Genomic DNA, 23569 nt, shown 5'->3' with positions numbered 1-23569 from the left:
CATTTCTGTCATCTGGTGACACAACAGGCACATTCATTTTTCTTATATTATTTTCATGCAAGAAATTACAAAGTACATTTGGTCTTCTTTTCAAAGAACACCAAATGTAGTAGTCCTTGCATAAATCCATCCATCCTCAGTGTTAAGGTGCTTCTGAGAGAGCAGAAATGATTTGCTCCAAGTCTCAGCACCCAATACACAAGGAAGCAAACTCCATGCTGGGGGGATGGCAGGGGAATATGGAGGATGAGGATTAGGACTTTAATTTTAAAGTACAACATTCTTTCTAGTCCTCAGGTGTCACTCATCCACAGTTTCATCTGCTCAGATATGTCTTCTTGTCTTTGTCAGGCCTCCGAGTCACCCTGCATCCTGTCCTTACTAGGACTGGGCCTTTCTGGCCAGGTGACATGTATGGCACTTATTTGTCCAGAGACACACACCAGAGTCCCTATCTTCTATTTCCTCTCTGAGCCTGGGCCTGGCTCTGCCGACTCCTCTAGCACTGGGCCCAGTGGCCAGGGGTCTTGCTCTCAGATCTTTAGGCAATCTCCATCACCCCCAGGAAGGCCCCTGACTTCTGGTGCTTGAAGAAAGAAAGTTGTCATTCATGGTGTGGGTGAGGCTCAGCTGGTTTGTTCCCTCCCCTTTGTCTCACACATCTGTCTTCTGAGGGTGCTGTGCAGAAGCAACTTGGCAGAGAGCTAAGGAGGGGCTGCTGTGGGCTCCACCTGCCCAGGTGTCCCAGCCTTCTTTCCCATCACTTGCCCTACCAGGTCGTGAGCCTTTCAATGAGTCAGGAGCTGAGTTGGGGAAGGACAGTTCTCTTGAAGTGGGGAACACAGAGGAAGAAAACACTATCTCCCCCTTGATGTAGAAGCCAATGAATTGGACAGGAAAAGACAGATCTTTACTGTGAATATGGGTGTACTTCATGATGCCTGAGACATTCAAGTGATGGACCTGACTTATTTAAAATTGCAGTTCTTGTGATTGATGAATGGTACCCATTGGCTGTCCTGGATCTCAGAGACACAAAGATTTTGCTTAGGCAGTCTGGGTGTTACATATGCATTATTCTTCTCAGCACTTATTTTAATAAGACTTCTTTAAAAACCACACCCCTGGAAAAAATTAAAAAAAAAATAAAACAGAACTTAGCCTTGGCTATAAGCCCAGCTCTGCCATCAACCAGTGTGAAAGCATATGGCTCCAAGGGTGGCCTTGTCCTCATCTGTGCTGAGGAAGGTTTGCATCATAGGATCCTGAGGTCGTGCCAACCTAAAGGTGCTGCCACCTTAGGAACTTGACCAAACCTAGCAGAGGTCAAGAGTGAACTCCCTATTCTTTGATCAACAGCCACATCCCCAGGTGAGCTTATGTCATCTGCAGAGGCAGCACTGGTTCTGGAAGGAGAGCTTTTTAATGAAGTCTAAAAGCCTTTCCGAGGGAATAAGAGCTCTGTTTCCAGGCTGGGCAAAGTGGCACATGCCTGAAATCCCAGTGCCTTGGGAGACTGAGGCAGGAGGATCATGAGTTCAAATCCAGCCTCAGCAACTTAGCGAGACCCTGTCTCTAAATAAAATATAAACAAGGGCTGGGGATGTGGCTCAGTGGTTAAGTACCCCTGGGTTCAATCCCTGGTACCAAAGCAAAACAACAACAAAAAAAAAAAAAAGAAAGAAAGAAAGAAAAAAGAAAAAAACAAACTACAGGATCCAGGTCTATGAACTTCTCTTTTGTTTCTACACTCTGTGGTATGTGGACCAGGTGCATTGGTATCACCTGGAAGCTCATTAGACATTCAGAACCTTAGTCCCAAACACGTATTTTTTCCCCATAACTATACAAAAGAATAGCTTCTTTATTATCTCGTAGGCACAAACTCACTAGGCTGAAGCAGCTTTTATTCTATTCTCTTCTAACACATGTGTCTCTATGGTTCTGTCTTACAGCATTTACTTCTAACTCTAGAGCAATTCCTTTTAATCCTTTATTTAAAAATCCTTCCTAATTCAATTCTTATGTAAAGAATCTCTTGCAGAGCCTGAAATGGCACTAGAAAAATGCACAAATGAATCACGGGAAGACCGTGTCTGAAAGCAGCCCTGGGTGGTGCCCCCACGACCCTTTGTGTGACTGGAGAAATATATAATTTGATTCACAGGAAGTGCCGGTGGGCGTTGTAAACCCAAGCCCACATTGCCTTCCACTTCCATACCGAGGAAATTTTGCTCAAAAAAAAATGACCAAATAATCTCACCAAAGGTTGAAATCACGAATTTTCCCAACCTAGACTGTGGTCCCTCATCGGGTTGAGTGTACTGAGGTGCATAAGAATAGCTCGTAACTGGCCAGGCATGTTTTCAAAGCCCTGATCTTAGCCCAAAGACCGAAACTCCTGTTATCTGGCTGCACGGTTCCGCACAATATCCGGCACAGCTGTGGGCACTGGCAGCAGCCCGCCTAGTGCTGGCGGCTTAATTAAGCTTTTTATCTTTACATTTGTCTGAGGACATTTGAAACCTTCAGCGTGGCCTGTCGCTAATTAGGTGACTAATTAAATAGTCAGAGCTTCCTTGCTGATCTCAGAGCTAAACCCCCAGGAACAGGTTGGTGAATGTGACTGTCCTGTCCTGTGGGTCTCTGCCACATGAATTGAAGGGCTGTGTTCCCATTGACTGCCCTGTTTACACCAGGGTAAAAGCAGCTTGGTGGCAAGGATGGTGGCACACACATGCCCACTTTCCATGGAGCCCAGGGAGCAGGCAGCAACCCCAGGCAGGCTGCATCTTGCCGCAGTGTTGTGGGATCCTCAGGGACTGATGCAGAGGCCTGTCAGGTGGCTGGGGAGGGGGACCAGAGGTGGGAGGAGTATGTCAAGCACTGAGGCTCAGCCTCACCCTACAACTCCCACACCCCCAATAGAGTGACTTGACATTCTGCCATCAGAAAATAATGACCAGGAATATTCCCCGGTGTTGCTAATCACAACTGGGTTTCCTAATCTGATTCCAATATTTAAATGTAATTAGTGTTAAATAAAAGTATATTCACTTAATGAAATTATCTACTTCTATTCCTTTCAGAGTAACTTCACTCATAATACCTAAATTAGAACTCCCAGAACAAAAGAAAAGCAATTCTTTGGGGACGATGTTAAGCCTTCTTTGCAAAGAGGAGGTTGGCTTATTGTCTTTTTTTTTTTTTTTTTTGCACATGTGGGGGGGTGGTTCTTCGTGATTCTTTAGAATTAAGAATGTTAGGTAGGCATCTTTGTGGGCACAAGATGCAAACCAGGTGCCCAAAATTAAGCAGCATAAGCATAAGCAGAGATTCTTTAGAATTAAGAATGTTAGGTAAGAATCTTTGTGGGCACAAGATGCAAACCAGGTGCCCAAAATTAAGCAGCATAATCTCCTACTTAGTGCTCATCATTTGCTATTGGATAATATTCAGTGATAACATTACTACCTGTCTTGGTCTGCATTCCTTCAAACCAAGCTGAAAACAAAGAATTTGGGTGCAAGTAGTTCAGTTTGGAGTACTCCTAAGGAACTGAGAGAATAGGATAGTGAGACAAGGAAGGAAGGATAGCCAAAAAGTAGTAGTAGTAGTAGTAGTAGTAGTAGTCGTATTAATAATAATAATAATAATGATAATAATAAAGCATTTATCAGTGGGTCACCAATATGGGCAGAGGCTCCATCCTGAGAATGGTCCATCAGAGGGGTAAGGAAGCTGGGGTGTTCTTTAGCCACCAGTTCTTGCCCTGGTGATTAAGTAGTCAGCCTGGGCTATTCTTCTGGCATGTTCTTCCAGCTTCCATGGTCAGAAAATGTCCTGTGCAGAGAGAGGCAGGAAAGCATTGATGGTATCATTTGCAGGTGAGCAGATGAGCCAAGGTAATGCAGGTGGGCCCAACAGCATCTGCTTGAACAAGTTTACTATCCCTTAGTTTCCCTGGTTTATTTCTTCTCTCTCATCAATAATCTCACAGTTAGCCTTTACCAAAGCATGTGGGCATAGACAGAAGTGGTTAAAAACAAATGAAGGTTATAGAAGAAGGTTGTGTCTAGAGGCTTTTGTGGCATTCTTACATTTGTAAAGAGAACCCCAGGTATACTACACTACCAGAAACCTTTGCTAGTAAAAGATGGCATTTGGGGACTTTGTCTTGGCAAACAACAGTACTCTTTCTACTTTGGGAGAGAGGTATGGTTAAATCAGTAGTTTTCAAAATATAATCTGCAGACCAGCACCTTCAGCATTATCTGGGACCTATTTGAGGTATATATACTCAACAAGTCTTACCCTAGTAAAGACTGAATCAGAAACCTGGGGATGGAGCCCAGGGGTCTGTGCTTTCACACCTTAAAGGTCACTTAAGTCTGAGAACCATTGTGTTGGGGTGTAGGGGAGACAGTCAGTACTCTCCATGGCTAATGGAGCCCTGGAGAATTATTCAATACCTATGAGCCCGTGCAATAGGGAAAACACCCCAGAATTCCTCTTCTATACTAGTATGAAGGTTAAATTAGGTAACAGATGCAAAGTATCTATCAAAATGCCTACCACTTAATACTTGGCACCAACCACTAATTTGCATGAATAGATCCCTGGTGGGAGCTGAGCATTGACTTTCAAAGGAGGGAAATGACTTGAGGTGATAGAGTTTTCTCAGTGTGGAAGATGCTTTCCTCTAAAGATTGGAGGTGAGTCAGAGTTGTTTCCAGACAAGGATTGCATCTGAGACATTCCCCTGAAGTTTTATTAAAATAGCTACCATTTCTGTTTTAACATCTAGAGGACCAAGCAAATAACCCAACATTCTGTGGTATTTCTGTTTTGCAAAACTTCTTGACTTTAGAGAAAATCAGATGGACCACTTCCCTGTTAACTGTTGACCCAAACTAAGGAATGCCCAGAGCCCTGAGAACCATGCTTGTTAACATTTTTAGAGACCATATCCTGGTCTTTTCAGAGTTTCCAACTGATCATTGTTGCCTAATAGGCCACCCATGCATGTTTCTCAGGCCTTTTCCTGATATCTGAAGACATTGCAAACTTTGATCTTGACATGCTTGGGCTTCACTGTTCTGCCAGTGATTTCAAGTTTATCATGTAAGTTTTAGGAGGCTGTGACTATACCTCCTATCCCAAGACCAAAAGTTCTGCTGCCTTAAAAGAAAAAAAATAAAAGATCAAGACAACAAAAATTTACATCTTCATTTGTGTCTCTCAAATATTTAATTAGATCATATTCCATCCTTCATAGAAACATATTCGACTCTGTTCTTCTTTATTGAGCTCCTCAAACCCCTGGAGCCTCTCAGACTTCTACCTCTACATTAGTGGTTCTCAAAGTGTCATCTCTGGACCACTGACATCAACATCATTTCAGAACCTGTTAGAAATACGAATTCTCAGGTTCCGCCCCAGACCTGCCGCATCAGGAACTGGGAATAGGCCCAGTTATCTGTGTTTTCATAATCCTTCCAGGGATCCCCTCCATCTTCAATGCATCATGCCAATGTGATCTTGGCTGTGCCAGCCCCATCATCCCCACGTTTCTCATGTGCAGTCTCACTCCCCCAAAGACAAAGGAGATCATAAACCCTTGACTGTGCACCCTCACTTCCCCTCCTCAGCTCTGAACCCACCAACCATTTTCTCTGTTACCTGCAGAGGAGGGATTAAGGATATAACACTCATCCATTACATTCTGAGGCAATTAGGAGATGTCAAACTGCCCCCCTCCACACATACCATTTGATGTTAAGTGGCAATTTGGAGAGAAAACACAGAAAGAGCCTGTCCTGAATATGCAGAAATGGGGGACCTTCAATAGAGGTGACAGGTGGTATATTGGTCAGATTTCTTTTTAAAACATTCATTCATTTATTTATTTATTTGTTCTAGTTAGGTATATATGACAGCAGAATGCATTTCAATTCATTGTACACAAATGAAGCACACTTTTTCATTTCTCTAGATGGACACAATGTAGAGTTGCACCATATGTGCAGTCATACATGTACCTAGGGTAATGATGTCCATCACATTCCACCATCTTTCCTGCCCCCATTCCTCCTACCTTCTCCTCCCTCTCCTTTGCCCAATCAAAGTTCCTCCATTCTTCCCATGTCCCCGCCCCCCATTTTGGATCAGCATCCACTTATCAGAGAGAACATTCGGACTTTGCTTTTTGGGGATTGGCTTACTTCGCTTAACATGATATTCTCCCAACTCCATCCATTTACCTGCAAATGCCATCATTTTATTCTCTTTTAAGGCTGAGTCATATTCCATTGTGTATATATACCACAGTTTCTTTATCCATCCATCTATTGAAGGGCATCTAGGATGCTTCCACAGTTTAGTTATTGTGAATTGTTCTGCTATAAACATTGATGTGGCTGCATCACTATTGTATGCTGATTTTACGTCCTTTGGGTAAAGACTAAGAAGTGGGATAGCTGGGTCAAATTGTGGTTCCATTCCAAGTTTTCCAAGGAATCTCCATACTGCTTGCCATAGTGGTTGTACCAATTTGCAGTGCCACCAGCAATGTATGAGTGTACCTTTCTCTCCACATCCTTGCAAATATTTATTGTTACTTGCATTCTTTCTAATTGCCATTCTGACTAGATTGATAAGGAATCTCAGTGTAGTTTTAATTTGCATTTCTCTAAGTTCTAGAGAAGTTGAACATATTTTCATATATTTATTGATTGATTGTATATCTTCTTCTGTTCATTTCCTTAGCCCATTTATTGATTGGATTTTTTATTTTTGGTGTTGAGTTTTTTGAGTTCTTTATATATCCTGGAAATTAGTGTTCTATCTAATGTGCATGTAGTAAATTTGTTCTCCCACTCTGTGTACTCTCTCTTCACATTATTGATTGTTTCATTTACTGAAAAGAAGCTTTTTAGTTTGAATCCATTCCATTTATTAATTCTTGATTTTATTTCTTGCACTTTAGGAGTCTGGTTAAGGAAGTCAGGACCTAATCTGACATGATGAAGATCTGTGCCTACTTTTTCTTTTAATAGGTTCAGGGTCTCTGGTCTAATTCCTAGGTCCTTGATCCACTTTGAGTTGAGTTTTGTGCATGATGAGAGATAGTAGTTTAATTTCATTTTGCTGCATATGGATTTCCAGTTTTCCCAGCATCATTTGTTGAAGAGGCCACCTTTTTGCCAGCGTATGTTTTTGGTGCCTTTGTCTAGTACAAGATAACTGTACTTAGGTAGGTTTTTCTCTGTGTCCTCTATTCTGTACCATTGGTATACATATTTATTTTGGTATATTGTTCAGATTTCTGTTGCTATGACAAAACACCCAAGAAAATCAACTTAAAAGAAAGATGAGGTTTGTTTTAGCTCATGGTTTTCAGAGGTTTCAGTGCATGGTCTTTTGGCCTTATTGCTTTGGGCCTGTGGGGAGGTAAAACATCATCATGAGGATCCCAGAATAAAGCAAAGCTGCTCACCCCATGGCTGTCAGGAAGCAAAAAGAGAGAGAGAATGGTGATGGAATCCCAATATCCCCTTCAAGGTTATCCTCAGTAACTTCCTCCCATCCTTACCCACCTTCTGAAGGTTCCACCTCATCCCAGTAGCACCACACAATGCAGCCTTTAGCATAAGGACTTTTGGGGGACATTAAAGATCCAACCAAAACATGTGGCCATCCTCTCTGTAAAGCAAGAGTTCTGTGAACCACTGTGTGATCTAGACCAGGCCAGGCCGTCTACTGACCATGTGCTTGTTTCTAACTATATTCCTTTTAAGATTGCAAAGAAATAATACAATACTACTAACATAATAAAGTATTTGGGTTTCAAAAATGAAAAAAAAATGCTTTGAAATTTTCCCTTTTTTTAAAGAATGTGTAGTGGAGAAAGATGCTGTGTGTGAAACCAACTTCCTAGATATTAAGGCTAATGAGGAGTAATTTTTCCATAAGCAATAGATTATATGCAAGTTCCACTTATTCCCCACCCAGGTGGGGTTGGAAAGGTTTGCAGAAGTATAATTTCCAGGACTCCTGTTCTTGGGGTTGCAATTCAGTGGGACTAAGGTGGGATCAAGAAATATATATTTTTGACTACTCCCCAGATAATTCTGAAATGCACCTGGGTTGGGGAAACCATTTCTGTAAACATTTTCTCAAAATTGGCAGTCTTATCTAGAAGGAAATTATTTCCTTCTATAATTGTTCATTGGGGCTAAATTGTTTTTATGGGCTTGTTTTCCAAACCACATTTTCTAATTATCTACAAATCATGTAAGTTCTGTCACATCATTACTTTAGGGTTTACCAGGCCTAATTATTAAGTTATCATTAGTTTTATATAGCTGAAGTCATTACGTACTCAATTGGACCTAGTAGAGAGCATTTCACAAAGCCCTAGCTTAAACTATCACTGGTAAGAATGGAGGCCCAAAAAGGAATATCTGCAAGACATGGGGAAGCCTTCCCATATGGTGCTAATAAAGCCTTATAAATAGCCCATCATTTACACAAAACATAAAGCCCTTCCTCATCCTTCCCCACCAGAACTCATGTCACTCATTTTTTTAATTCCCACGATGCGTTGTTATTTGGTCTTTTGAAACTGATTGATTAGTAGCTTGTGTTTTGCCATTTCTTCTGACTTGTCTTTTACAGCTGCCATGCTGGTATTTCTATCTTGTATATGCTTAGTATATATAAATGTCCAATGTTCTCCTGCAAATATATATAAAACCATCATTAATCAATTCCCCTAAATTATAAACGCTCAAATTCATTTGATTCTCTTTTGCCAAAACTCTCAAATCTCATTCCCATTTTTCAATTGACATTTCAAACAGCACTTACCTATTTTTTTTTCAGTAAGGATTTATGTGATGCCTTTGTGCAAAGACATAAGCTTTTCATCTGAGATTCTGAATCCCCAAATATTTGCCACAGATACTTACCCTGGCTGCCATGCCCCTCCCCTACCTGGTACATGGGGCTCTTCAGAGCACCTAGATCACTCCAAGAAGATACTTATTCGTAATGTTGGGTCCAGTGTTGATTCCAGATCCCTTGACCTAAGTCACAAGTTTGGCTCAAGGAAGGCTTAGGAGATCTTTTCCTTGTCCCCTTTCTCTAGGTCCCATTTGGTTCCTACAGGGACTGATGAGAACAGGGAGCTCTGACCCACCATACAAGATGGCACCCAAGAGAAGAGAGAAGTAGGGTCAGGGAGAGAGTGGCTAACATGTTTCATCCTGCAAACCCTCTACCTTCATCTAGATGTTCTCGGAATCCTCTCCTTCTCTTTGGATCTCTCTCTTTGATGTCCCCCAAAGTTCAGAGTGGGCCATTACTGACAGCTTTGTGGCCATAGATGTAGCCACTAGGTCATTTTTACTAGCAAAACAAAAATGAACTAAGTGCCCTAAGACATGTCAAAAAGTCTCTTTTGTGATCTGGAAAGAAAAAAATACTGAAAAAAAGTTAATTTTTTAAGGGAAAAACTGAGATTCTATTATTCTGCTCTATTTTCTATTCTATTAAATATTTTCTTCTGATTTGTTTTGTTGTAGTTTTTCTTCTAATAGTACAAGTTCTTATAACTCCCAACTTTTCACCCCCATCCATAGCATTTTATTATTAATTGTGTCCCATTATCTTACCTCTTGAAGGCTGAACTAAATCTGAGCTATTCTTTGACTAGTAAAATATCCAGTCAAATCTTGAGCTAGGACTTATCATCATTTAGCAAATATTTTGTCACTCTTTTGGACAATTCAGAAAGCGGAAGTTTTAATAAATCAAATTAAGGTGTTGAGATTATGCGTAGTAATTATTTTTTCTCTACATCATCTACTTGTTCAAATGAAACATTAATTAAACCAGTTAATTAAATCAGTAGCTTTGGCTGCCTTTGCCACACCATAAAATATAGATACAGTACATATAGATGTAGATAGTTAGATATATGTATGTATATGTATCAGCAAAAAAATTAAAAATGCTGAGCAGATTGCCTAGCAGATTGATGGGTCTCTACTGCCCAGAAGGACAAACAACGTGAAAAGTTTTATGTTTCTTTCTTCATGTTCCCAATAAATTGGCAAAGTGACCCTCTTTATTTGAAGGATAAGGATGTTTAGACCTGATTTTGTAGCTGCCCTCCTGAAACGTGGAATGAAATGTAATACCTTTTACTTATTTCCCTGGATACCCTAATCCCTCCCTGCTTTACAAGTATCTTTGAGCTGTTCCTCCCTTTGTATCCACAGCAACATGAAATCCCCACTGGAATTATTTACTGCAAAAATGCAGGTGCACTTGCTTAATGTTTCATTGGCTTGAGCTCTTAACTTGAACTTCTTTTCCCCCATAATATGGTGACCTTTGATTTTGGAGCACAGTGCTCACAATGATGTTAAATATTGTTTATATACATTAAGCCAACACCATCACATCTGAGAGCTGTGCTTTTTCTGTGACTGTGCTGTTTGGCCATTTTATATAATGCTTGCTCAAAGCCATGCTGTACCCTGTGACCCACTGTTCTATCTGTGTGAACTTTTTGAATATTTGTAGGTAATCAAATGTAAAATCTTAAACATTTCATCCTCAGAAGAGCTAGAATCTATTAGTATTATAGATTATAAGCTTCATGATTTGGGACCAATAGTGATAGATTTAGGAAATTAAATCTTTGGATATTGCTAAATCAGATTACAGTAAGTACTATCTTAGCCAAAATATGAGATTGGAAAGTTGGGCACGTGGCATACACCTGTAATCCCATCTTCTACGGAGACTAAGATAGGAAGATAGCAAGTTCAAGGCCTGTCTGGGCAATTTAGCAAGATGCTGTGTCAAAATAAAAAAGGACTGGAAATGGAGCTCAGTGAGAGAGTACCTCTGGATTCAATCCCGATTGTCTGTCTTCTGTCTGTCTGTCTCTGTCTCTCTCTTTCTCTCTCTCTCTCTCTCTCTCTCTCTCTCTCTCTCTCTCACACACACACACACACACACACACACACACACACAAGGTTGGAGGAAAAAAGAAAATCACTGATGTCATTTTCATATAAAAGAATGGCCTTTTATATGAAAGGTAGGAACCTTCAATGAGTGACAAGGTCACAAATAAGGTTGGGGAGGTCAATGAGGTCCTGACTGTAAGAATCTCATGCACCATGCTAATGAACTTGAACTTCATATTTTGGTGATAAAAATAGTTAACATCCATCAAAAATTACTATGAAGCAGGCAATATTCTAAATGTTTTCCAGATATGATTTCATTTAATTTTCTCAGCACCCCTATGAAGCATTAGGTTGTATTTTTTTCTCCTTTCATAGGTGAAGAAAATGAGCCACAGTAAGGTTAAATAACTTGCCCAAGGTAAACAAACAAACAAAAGAAAAGCTAGAAAGTACTAGAGCTGGGAGCCCAGCTGAGGAAGTCTGACTCTCAAACCCATGATCTTAATCGCTGGGCTCTGCTGCTACCAAGATAGTAAGCAAAGACAGGAATTTCAAAGCCAAAACCATTGAGATTTGATTTAACTTAAAAAGAGGTTTCCAGTAGCTGTAGCTGTGTGGGAGAGGGGAAGAATAGAGAGACTTGTGCCAGGGAAACTAACCCAGATACTATTTCTCTAAGCCAGATGGTGAGCTACAGCAATGTGTCACAGGAATGATTGCGGGGGTGGGGGCGGCATTTAAGAGATATGGACAAGGTAAAAGTGATTGGGCATGATGACCAATATGGAAAGTTGGAAGGATTATAGGAATCTGAGTGCAGGCCTTCAGATTCATAGCTTGAGAAGTGGTTAGTTAGCTATGGCTTTGATAAAGCTTTAAAAAGAGTTGGATTGGGGCTGCAAAGAGCTTTGTATTTATGATGTCCCTGGAGCACCCTAATTTTGAACACATTAAATTTGAGATGACATTGGAGTATTTAGAAATTAGGTCTATATCTCAGAATAAACATTATTATAGTATCCAAGAGTACATTATAGAAAATATGCAAGATGAAGGAATGGTGGTAGATGGCATCACCCTGGAAAATGTGCACAAGACCTATAGGGAGCTTGGTTAGGGATAGGACAATGAGGAGGAGCTGGGTTTAGATAGCTTTTGCATCACTGTGACCCAACAAGAACAATTTATAAAAGTAAAAGGTTATTTTGGCTCATAGTCCCAAAGATTCAGTCTATGGTTGGCCAACTCTATGGCTCTAGGTCCAAGGTAAGGCAGAACATCATGGCATAAAGGCTTGGTGGTGGAAGCAGAGAGAGAGAGCTCCACTCATCAGCAGCAACGTAAAAACCCCAAAGGCATGCCCCAAGTGACCTACTTCCTCTAGCCACATCCTACTTGCCCAGTTACTACCCAGTTAATCCATTCAAGTGGAACACTCCACTGATTAGATTACAGCTCTCATAATCTAATCCTTTCTCCTCTGAATATTTTTGCATTGTCTCACACATGAGCTTTGGGGAGACACCTCATAACCCAAACCATAACACTCTGTCAAAAGAAAAAAAAAATCATCAGAGACCCTTAGGACAGTGTTGTCTCAGATAACATATTCTGTTGGACACAGTTCCTTGGTGGGAAGCCTGCATGACCCCAGCCTTCACCATTTCTCCGTCCAATCCTCCTTTCCATTTAGGATCAGTAATGGCATCCCACTGTTACTAGTCCATGGATAACTCTCTGTCCTTTTGGTTCCTGTAACCCTGTACAATGCCTCCTGCTTTCATTCAGTCTGACTTTATGGAGTCTACCATCTATTTTTTTTTTTTTTTTTTTTGGCCTGGATCCTGATTAATGAGGATCTTCTCTCATCCCCACCTCATTCTTCCTTCAGGAGTCACTGTAAGTAAGAACTTCCAGTTGCCTCTCAGTATTCATTCTGCACTTTGTCCTCAGTGACAGAACTGTGGGCCATGTGGTTTTGGGGAAACAAAAAAAACAGTGTTTAAGAAACTGCATTTATCAGCCTCCTTTGCTTCTGCATGTGGCCATGTCACTGAGTTCTCGTAATATAAACAAATTGGACATGTGGAACTTTCAGGAGGGGAGCTCCAATCACCTGGGGTGGCCTTGGGAATGGAAACCACACATGGAGATGTAGAGAAACGGGGCCATGGTCCCTGTTGGCTTCACAGATCCACTGTATCAGCACTAGACTAGTTTATTAAGTCTCGCTGTAACAGAAATGGGCTGGTATAGGGATTTGGAGAGAGAGGTGAGGAATTTGAAGAGGAGACAGTGTTAATGGGGAGATACCTCCCTTCTGAAGCTGGGAATGGAAGAATGTTCTTGCAAGTGCGTGAAGGGAAGTGTAGGGGAACTGAGGACTGGTTTGTGTAGGAGATGTGCTCAGTTGAGAAGGAGGAAGGAGAATTAGTTGCAGAAACAAGAAAGATTATAATAGGGAACTTGAAGATCGACAGTGAAAACTACAAAAGGAATTTGACTAGGGCTAAAGAAAAAAGTGCAGAGCTGGTTCTTTTATATAGAAAACATCAGAAAATACTCCTGTCCCTTAAAAAAAAATCTTTTTACTATATTACTACAGATGATTGTTTCAAAAACCTTTCTCTTTTGGGAAATTTTCTAATTGTACAATAGCATAATTCAGGATGATACAATGTGGTAATTTGGCAATCTATAAGTCATTTGATCCATGTTGTTAGATAATTCAAATTATTCAGTACCAAAGGGATTGTTTGTGTAGTAAAAGATATAGCTACATAATCACTAAGCCTTTTATTCACATTGAGCTATAAAAGGGGTCTGTAAACAACTACTGTTAGTATAACACAAATCCCATTTTGGTCACATGGAACCCAAAACCAGGATAAATTTTAACTGCCTTTGAGTGTAGACACATTCTTCTTATTATTTGTGTTTTCCATTAGAAGGCAGTAAATCCAAGACTTGTCATTGTTGTGCACTTTCAGACTGGCAGCTATAAGTAGCTGGGGTTAATTGTGACCTTTATGTTATTTGAAGATATTCAAAATTTTTATTCTTATTATTAGAGGATAAGATGTGCTTGGTTTTCCTCATATCAAATAAGAATATTCATTCTTAAATGACACCCATCCTTAGAGACTTTAGAGCAAAACCTTTCATAATATTTAGCTATTTTTAAATGTCAGGTGCAGTTGAGTTTATTGCATTGCCAGCCTGGGCCATCAGCAAAAGTCTCCTGTTTTTAGTGCTACTTAACAGATTGTCAGTAAGTTGATAGCATTTCCACATTTGGAAAATTTCCAATCTCCTCATGGCAAAGGAGGGCAGGTGTTTTCCTCTGACTTGGTGAAGGTTTCTTTTTCAGCATTTGGTTGATTGAAAGGAGTTGGGTGAACTAAGAAAAGATATTGGGGAGGGCAGGAATATATATATATATATATATATATATATATATATATATATATATATATATATATTTTTTTTTTTTTTTTTTTTTTTTTTCTCATCAACTAGGATCCTATGAAAAGATCAGCTCACCCATAAAATCTTGCTGAGTCTTAGTAGAGGGCAAGTCTACAGCAGGAATATTTTTTAATAGTTTTTTTTAGTTGTAGATGAACACAATACTTTTATTTTGTTTATTTATTTTTATGAGGTGCTGAGGATGGAACCCAGTTCCCCACACGTGTGAGGCAAGCACTCCACTGCTGAGCCACAACCGCATCTCCCAGCAGGAATATTTTAGACATTGAAGGGTATATATGGAATAAGTCTTAAGTCTTAAGCATGTGAGTTTTGATGTTGCTTTTGTTGTTGTTTTTTGTTTTGTTTTGGTACTGGGGATTGAACCCAGGAGCTATTTACCACTGAGCTACATCCTCAGCCCTTTTTATATTTTATTTTGAGACAGAGCCTCATGAAGTTCCTGAGGCTAGTCTCAAACTTAACCTTTTGGGTTGCTGGGATTACAGGTGTGCACCACAGCACCAGATTTACGCATGTGAATTATTAGAAGCTACCACTTACATGTGTTGGACACACTGCTTAAAACTACCTGTAACCTGTAGGACTGGTTAGAGAGGGAGGTTTGGGTGCGTGGAGAGGGTGCTGCTTCGAGTTGGAAGGGATGAATTTCTTTACTGGCCCCTGCTGCTTATGAGTTTCTGACCTTCAGCAAATTACATAACCGTTTCCAACCTTGATTTTCTTACACATGAACTACCCGCCATGCCCCCACTCCTCCAGCTTAAATGGTCTTGAAGATTAATTTCTATGATAATGTCTAGGAATGGGCCTTGGACTCTAGAAAGCTTGATGTATTTAAGGCAGTTTCACTCTTAGAAGGAGGCCCCTAGAATTTTCTCCTAGATGATACTTTGGTATTTTTATTTGAATAACTATATGCATCTTGAAGTAATAAATCTAACATTGACCTGTGGGAATGAGATGATCTATGGATTCCTCTCAACAATTTGAGGGTCTCCAGGGCAGTGCATCCTCTGGATGAACCAGCATCCTCTGGTTCTGCATCCACACATTCAAATAACCTCAGGCAAAAAATATTTAGGGAGAAATTTTTTTTACTATCCTGAGCATGTACAGATTTTTTACCTTGTCATTGTTTCCTGAAAGTACAGTATAATAACTATTTTCAGAGCATTTACATCGTACTGGGCATTATAAGTAATCCAGAGATGATTTAAAGTACACGGGAAGAAATTCAGGTTATTTTGTAGGCAAACATTCCACCATTTTATATAAGGGACTTGAGCATCTGCAGATTTTGCTATCTGCTGGGGACTCCTGGAACTAATCTCTTTTGTATTCTGAGGGGCCACTGTATGGACAAAAGTTAAGTGAAAGGACATTGAGCCAGACAGTGCCCAGTATGGCTTTGTCAAGTCATTGTGCCTCAGTTGCACTTGACAAAATAGGGATAAAATATTATTGACCTTATAGTATTGCTGTGAGGATTAAATGGAGGAAATAACACATGCAACATGAATGATTTTAAGTACTCAGCAGGATTTTAAACAGTTTCTTAGTGGTAGTTTGAAATCAAGCTTTGCATCAATTTATACAAATTGATCTCCCTCCTCTCAATTTGTGGATTTTATTCTGTTTCACTTTGGGAAGCAAACTTAAAAAAAAATTAAACAGTGTCTGCCATTATACCATGTGTAGCTCTTGGAATTTCTGCAATTAGCTCCAATGCCATCTTCCTTTTTTGCATTTAAATAGTTCTATTTTAAGGTTTGTGTAAAAAAAGAGTTGCTATCCTCAAAGAAAAATCCAACAGTTGAATGACACATGAAATAAAGTTAAATTGAATTATAATAAACTTCCACTGAATCTTGTTAAACCTCTCTTTGTTCTTTTCCTCTTTTTTTTCTCCTTAGTTCTCACCTGAAGTTTAATAATCTCACCCTGATTTCAACTCATGGACTCCCAGGGAAAAAACTTCTGGGCAATGAACAAAGAAAGTTTCTGGCAACCAAGTATGGATTCTATTTGATTTTTCATTCTAAGGCCTAACTGTAATCCATGCATAGTCTTTTCTATGGTATCTAATAGATTTCAGATTGGGAAGAGGAAAGTGAAAGACTTTTCTCCTAGTGTTCAGCATTACTTAAGAAATACAAATTCAAACCTATTACCAAGAGAATGGTCCAGAGTGGCAGTTTGGGGCCACCATTTTGTATCTGTGAGAAGCCAGTTGCCCTATTCCAACAATTGGGGTGGAGTCCATGGACCCAGCCACCCCTACAGGGTCAATGGAGCTTGATGACTATGTTTGCATCTGACAGGGCACCTCAGTAGGGCTTGGGTCTCATGCCCACTTCACCATTTGTAATTAGGTGCTGACTGGGCACCTTCAATGCCGGTCTAGGCAAGCTCTATTGTTTTCATCCCAATAGGATCATTATTTGACAACATCTGTTCTAGAAAGTACTATTCCATTATCACACAGCTTCCACTAATTTTAATTTTCTATATCAAAACATTAGTACAGAAATGTTAGGATTCCTGCCTCTAGAAACAATCTCCCATTTTTTTTTAGTGAAGAGTTAAGGAAATTGTTCCTCTCAGGGGACCAGTTCATTTCAGAATCTATGATGAAAGGACCCTCTTTCCTTTTTCCTCAAAAACTTGCTTTGCCTTCAAACAGTGAGGAAAAACCATAGATTCTTTGCCAGAAGAATAAGGCTCATTTTGAACTAATACCTTTACCGGACTCTAAACTTTGATATTTTTTTTTCTTTCTTGGAAGATTGCCATTACAGAGCAGTAAAGGACACAGGATTTGAGCCAGGAGGATGTGGATTCAGATCCTGCCCTTACTACTAAGGGTCTGAGTGAAGGATTTCACTTCTTTGAGCTTTGGTTCTTTTAATTGTGAAAAGTGTATGATTAAGATGTGCTGCCTGGAATTTTTGTTAAAAAATTCTGGCCAAGAATAGAGAATCGATACAATGGACATTGTCTTTTCCTCCATCACACCTTCCCTCTTTCTAAACTATATGACTCCCAGAAAATACTAGTGTTATTGATGTCTTAAGAAGAGGTTTTTTTTTTTTTCCTGATATTTTCTTTTTTTTTTTCACCTGGCTTATTTGTTTTATTTTTAACAAAATATAATTAATTGTATGATTACATAATTTAAGTTTCAATAATGTCTACATTTAACAAATATTTAACAAAATCCCTGAAAACTGAGCAGTTGGGTCTTAGGCACCATTATGAACTACTTCAGCACTACACTTCCTAGCTCAGGCTTTTACACAGAGCTCAAGTTCAAAGTCTCTTTGAAAGACCCTCTCCACCACTGCTACCCATAGAGTGCAAAAGAAGATTTGGTGCAGGAAATTTTTTGTTTGGTTGGTTTTTGTTTTTGTCTTTATTTTTATTTATATATGACAGCAGAATGCATTACAATTCTTATTACACATATAGAGCAAAATTTTTCATATCTCTGGTTGTATACAAAGTATAGTATATTTACACCAATTTGTGTCTTCATACATGTACTTTGGATAATAATGTCCATCACATTCCACCATCATTTATAACCTCATGCCTCCTCTTGTCCCTTCCCACCCTCTGCCCTATCTAGAGTTTGTCTATCCTCCCATGCTCCCTCTCCCTATCCCACTATGAATCAGCCTCCAATATGGAAAACAGTATGGAGATTCCTTGGAAATCTGGGAATGGAACTACCATTTGACCCAGCTATCCCTCTCCTTGGTCTATACCCAAAAGACTTAAAAACAGCATACTACAGGGACACAGCCACATCAATGTTTATAGCAGCACAATTCACAATAGGTAAAATGTGGAACCAACCTAGATGCCCTTCATTAGATGAATGGATTAAAACAATGTGGCATATATACACAATGGAATATTACTCAGCAATAAAAGAGAATAAAATCATGGCATTTGCAGATAATTGGATGGAGTTAGAGAAGATAATACTAAGTGAAGTTAGCCAATCCCAAAAAACCAAATGCCGAATGTTTTCTTTGATATAAGGAGGCTGATTTAAGAAGAGTTTTAATGCAACCAGCTTGGTATAAGTTCTATCCATCCCCAGGTTAGAGTGTGATAGGAAAGAATGGTATAAAGGACTTTCTGCTGATGTTATACTACTGCATAGGCAGACTGAGTACCTAGGTAGAAGTTGTTCATTTTGAAGATCCCTGTCTGATCCCTGCAGGATGGGTGTAAGACCCATACCCCAGATGTCCTAGCTTCTGTCCTTGCCTCTTTGCATTCTCAACACAGTCACCACAGCAACACTGCAAAAATGTGACTCAGATCATGTCAACTCCTTACGGCCCAGAACTGCACTGTCCAAGAGAGCAGCTATTAGCCACATGGGGCTATTTAAATTTAAATTAGTTAAAATTAAATGAGATGAAAAAATTCAGCTCCTCAATCACATTAACCACGTTTCAAGAGCTCAAAATAGCCACATATGGCAGTGGCTACCATACTAGCTTAGCTACAGAACATTTTCATTATCACAGAAAGTTCTAGAATGTTCTGAAACTAAAGTCTGTTGTTCCTATCTACTTCTCTGACATCATCTTTTACTTTTTACTCTTTTTCTCTACACACTAGCCCTATCAACAACTTTAATGTCCCTCAAACACAAGAAGCTGGTCCACCTTGGGGTCTTTGCTTTTTTTCTCTGAAATTTTACGTCTTCCATGAAGTCTACCCTGACAACCCCATTCATTTGCAACCAACACTTCAACTTACTCTAGTTCCCCTTACTCTGCACTATTTTATTTTGTTTTATTTTTAGTGCTACTGAAATCCTTCTGAATGTTATATAATTTGCATTTTAAAACTATGTTTTTTCTTTACATGATGTGGAATATACCAATGTTGCCTCCAAAGAACTGCAGGCATTCCCTCAATCATAATAAGACAGGCACCAAACAGCTACATCCGTCCATATGAGCCACTACATAATATCCTAACTCTTGGAAGCCTGTTAACAGGATGTTCCCTTCAGATGGCCCTCATACCAGAATAAAGGAAATTCTCTCTGATTATGGAGTTTAAAAACAACAAGGACAAACAACATCCATAAATTTAATCATTTAAATTCCTCATTCTGAATACTACTTTTGAACTTGTTCTTAACTAGTGTTTTGCTCCATTATTATAGTTATTATTTTTTTGCACAGCATTTTGGTCCACCCCAAGCCCCCTGCCCCACTCTGTCCACCACTGATGGAGGTGCAAATGACATGCCCAGAGCACAGCTGAAGGGAAGCAGCAGGAAAGCAGGAGAAACAGGAAGGAGGAGAAGCCACTAATTGGACAGTCAACCGTGCATAATTGAAAGTTAATTGTAACAGTCCTTCTTCTAAGAATGTCACAATTAATACTCTCTGAAAACCTCTAAGGTTTTTTCCATTTCTGAATGTTCTGATTCCATGAGGTGCAGGTCTCCACTGACTTCTATTGGCTCCCCCGGAGTTGGCTTCTAATTGTGCACCTGGAGCTTTGGCTAAGTCTCCTGCCCACCAGGTCTGGGGGCACTACAACATTGAACAAGCAGGCTGCTCCTCATTTATGCCTTCTTCCAGAAATTTCCCCTTCCTGCATATCTGCTTCCCGCTCCCCCTTCTCATTCTCTGGCTCCAGAGTTTTCTATAAAGACAACCTTTCACATTTCTGCCCCTGTGGTGCTGGAGACTGAACCCAGGGCCTTGTACATGCTAGGCAAGTGCTCTACCACTGAGCTACATTCTCAACCCCCTTTCATATTACTTTCAAGTCAGGGTCAAGCTCACTTGAGACAACATGAAGTTTCACTGATGCGCCTTTTTTTGGTTCTTTCTTTTCCAGAGAACCCTGGCAGGAGTATGTCTCGCATCACCAAGCTGGGAGGGAGTCCCTCCTGTGTTAGAATCCTAAGGCTTATTTACTCTGCATAGGAAATAATTTTGGAAATTTTTTTTGCTTATAGTTTCCCTTGTGGAGAAATTAAAGAAGGTCCAGATGGATAGTAATATTCACAATAGACAGCAATCCCTTACACTGTGAGATTTTAACATAAGAAATGTCATTCAAGTAGTAACAGACTGCAAAAGCAAGCATCCCACAACCTTCAATGCTTCTTTTTGCATCTGAGTAAAGGTTCCTGAAAATCGGTGTTCGAGTACCAGTTCCCACTGGACAGAGCTTCAAATTTTAAGTCTGAAATATGCATTCTGACATTATCAACACTGCCGTCCTACCATCATTAAAAATAGTATTGTCTTAGCCTTTCACAAATTTCCCCTGAGAGCTTTTATCTTTGAGTAAATCCTCATAAGACTAATCCCTGGACACTAACTATGTTTAATTTTTCCTCGTCTTGGACAGCTTACAGTAGAGATTGTATAACTAGAACAATCCTTTGTGGGTCTCTCATGAATGTACAAAACCAGTGAAGTTTCCTGTATTTCTGTAAAGCTATCAAAATGGCTTTTTAAAAGAATTTCAACTCCCTATCCATTATTTTTCCTGTGACAGGCCAGCCCCTGATTTTCTTTCTTATTATTATTATTATTTTTTTTTATTAAGGAGAAATTTTCTTGTTTTTAAGTGTTGTTTCACAGAGAGATACAAAGCCCAGAGCTCCCATCTCTTTCTAGGGCTGTGTAACAGGGTCTAATGTGCATCCATTACTAGAATTCTCTTTGTGTGGTGAAACCAGACTCATGTATGGATCAAAAAGAAAAAAAATGTTCTCCCATTACCACTTCAGAACCCTGTTTTCTTCCAAATAGAGTAAACAGGATTATGTGCCATTAATATTATTTCAAATAGTACCCTTCACATATGCATCCTACTTGACAAAATATCATCTCCTACATGCTCATGTTCATTCCTTACTGTGCATGGAGGGTGGGCTAAGTGCCCCATGTTGAGAGGTGAAGAAACTGGGGACACAGGGTTCCCAAAGTCTAGGCTCATTGGCAGAAGAGCAGGGACTCAGACCTGGCATAGTTCTTTCTGGAAAAGATCATCTAGCCTAATTTTAAATGAAACACTATCCTGTCACCTGAGACTGTCCATCTTCAGAACAGGATCATTACAAAGGTCATTTACACAAGGTTAAACCTTTCAGAAAGTTCCAGTAACACCCCTCATAAAAGTCTTTAAATAAACCCAAAGCTGAAAGAAACCTATTTTTGTCACATTAGAGGAGAGTGCCCAAACTCAACAAAACCCAGAAAATGAAAGTCCACACTGCCACCAGTACGCTGCCCCAGCATTAACAGTCACCCTGGACCTGGTGTACTTACAAGTGCGCCCAATATAAAGCACCACTGCCCTGAAGAGTGAATCCCAAAAGTCTCCAGTGATTGTTCTTGCTGTGAATGTAATTCCCTCATTGAAAATTTCTTTAAATAAAATGTGCTTTGTTTTTTTGACATGAAACCATACATTAATTCTAAGAACAAGTCACTGACTGAAAAATATTAGGAAAATAGCAAAAATAACACTCGATGATGTTACTTTCTTCTTCCTCATTCCCTTTGCAGAAGAAAGTGTACAAGTGATCTCTCTCTCTCTCTCTCTCTCTCTCTCTCTCTCACACACACACACACACACACACACACACACACACCCCTCTTTCCTTGTGGACTGGCCTAAGCCAGGTGGAACAATTTAGTTTTAATGGGAAGATGTCAATTTGTGCCTAAGTGTTTCAAAACGAAAAATCTCCTAGCATCCATCCTGGTAAACTCACAGCAAGAGCACAGACTTGGCTCACTAGGGGACTCGAACCAGCTCACCAGATGTCTAATTAATGCCCGCTGTCAGCTGCTCAAATGTCACTTATGGAGCTTCTCTCTTTGCAGCCACTGTTTTAATGATAAAGATTATGCCTTGATGTCACTGTGCTCCTGGGTTAATGTTGTGGTTGGTAGAATGACTGGCATAGACCGAGCAGCCAAGCACGTAATAGTTTCCAAGGACCAAATCGTGCTGTACGACCACCTCATCCTCTGTACCGGGCAGCAGTACCAGGTGAGGCTGTGCACATGGGATGTATCTGGAGATCTCCACGGATAATGTGTTTACTGGGGCACATGCTCTCTGGGTAAAGAGCATCCTTTCTTGCCCGGACAGCTGCCACTCTATATTCATAAAAGCGCTCTTCAAGGCCTGCGCACATGACCAGAATTGTGTCCGCAAACCCTCCCAGAAACCCATTCCAAGAAAAACATTCTGCTCCAGGATAAAAATCACAGCAAGTTGGAGAAATGTCATTCTTAAGCTGTTGTCCCAAAGTCTAACACTTAACGGCTCACCATAGCAGAATCCAGACACAACCAGGCACGCATTTGTGGTAAATTAATTTATGCCTCAAGAGGCTAACATTTGGCTGTGGCAATGCACTCACGCAAAAGTATTTCAAACATGCGCACCTTCTGTCAACCCTTATTTTATTTTGTCTCTCAGTTATAAAACTAGGAAATCAGATTGACTGCTTTCCCAGTGACCATGCTTCCCGTTTGATTAATCTCTCAAGCCACATTTGAATACGGCATTGCTGGATTCAGCCGAAGCTGTTCATGTCTCAGGCAGCAGATTTTAATATTCCCACTTCTTGGTACACATTAGCATTTTCTGTGGCCCACAATACAGTCTCTCTCCCATGAAAATACATTGTTTTAAAACTCAAGGATGGGATCTCAATTAGATTGTCTCATGCATGATGGTGGATTCAATGCATGTATGCTTTCTTTACTTTTCCCAAGCCAGGAGAAGGAGCAGACAGAGTCTCAGTACTAGCGCTGTTACTGCATGTGGTGAGCAGTCACTTTAGCAATGTTCCCTGCTTTGTCTGCACATTGAGATCCCCTGGGGTGCTTTGAAAACACCTATCCCTAGGCGCTGCCTCTGGAAATTGTTTTAGTTATTTTGGTGGGCCTGTTTTTGTTGTTGTTGTAATACCCAGGGGTGCTTTACCACGGAGCTACATCCCTAGGACTTTGGGGGTTTTGTTTGCGATCCCATTTTGCTAAATTGCCAAGGCTGGTCTTGAACTTGTGATCCTC

General features: G+C 40.1%; 1 protein-coding gene across 1 annotated transcript in view; it reads left to right on the top strand.

The window, feature by feature from the left end:
- Cfap61 (cilia and flagella associated protein 61) overlaps positions 1-23569 on the top strand; it is a 253731-nt gene that overhangs the window by 134023 nt on the left and 96139 nt on the right. The window contains exons 19-20 of the mRNA XM_027953760.2: positions 16394-16492; positions 22367-22535. Coding sequence (XP_027809561.2) covers positions 16394-16492; positions 22367-22535 — 268 coding nt within the window. The remainder of the gene's footprint in view (positions 1-16393; positions 16493-22366; positions 22536-23569) is intronic.

This window comes from Marmota flaviventris, chromosome 2 (assembly GCF_047511675.1).
Source record: "Marmota flaviventris isolate mMarFla1 chromosome 2, mMarFla1.hap1, whole genome shotgun sequence".
NCBI classification, from domain to species: Eukaryota; Metazoa; Chordata; class Mammalia; order Rodentia; family Sciuridae; genus Marmota; species Marmota flaviventris.
This window is presented reverse-complemented; position numbering and strand designations above follow the sequence as displayed.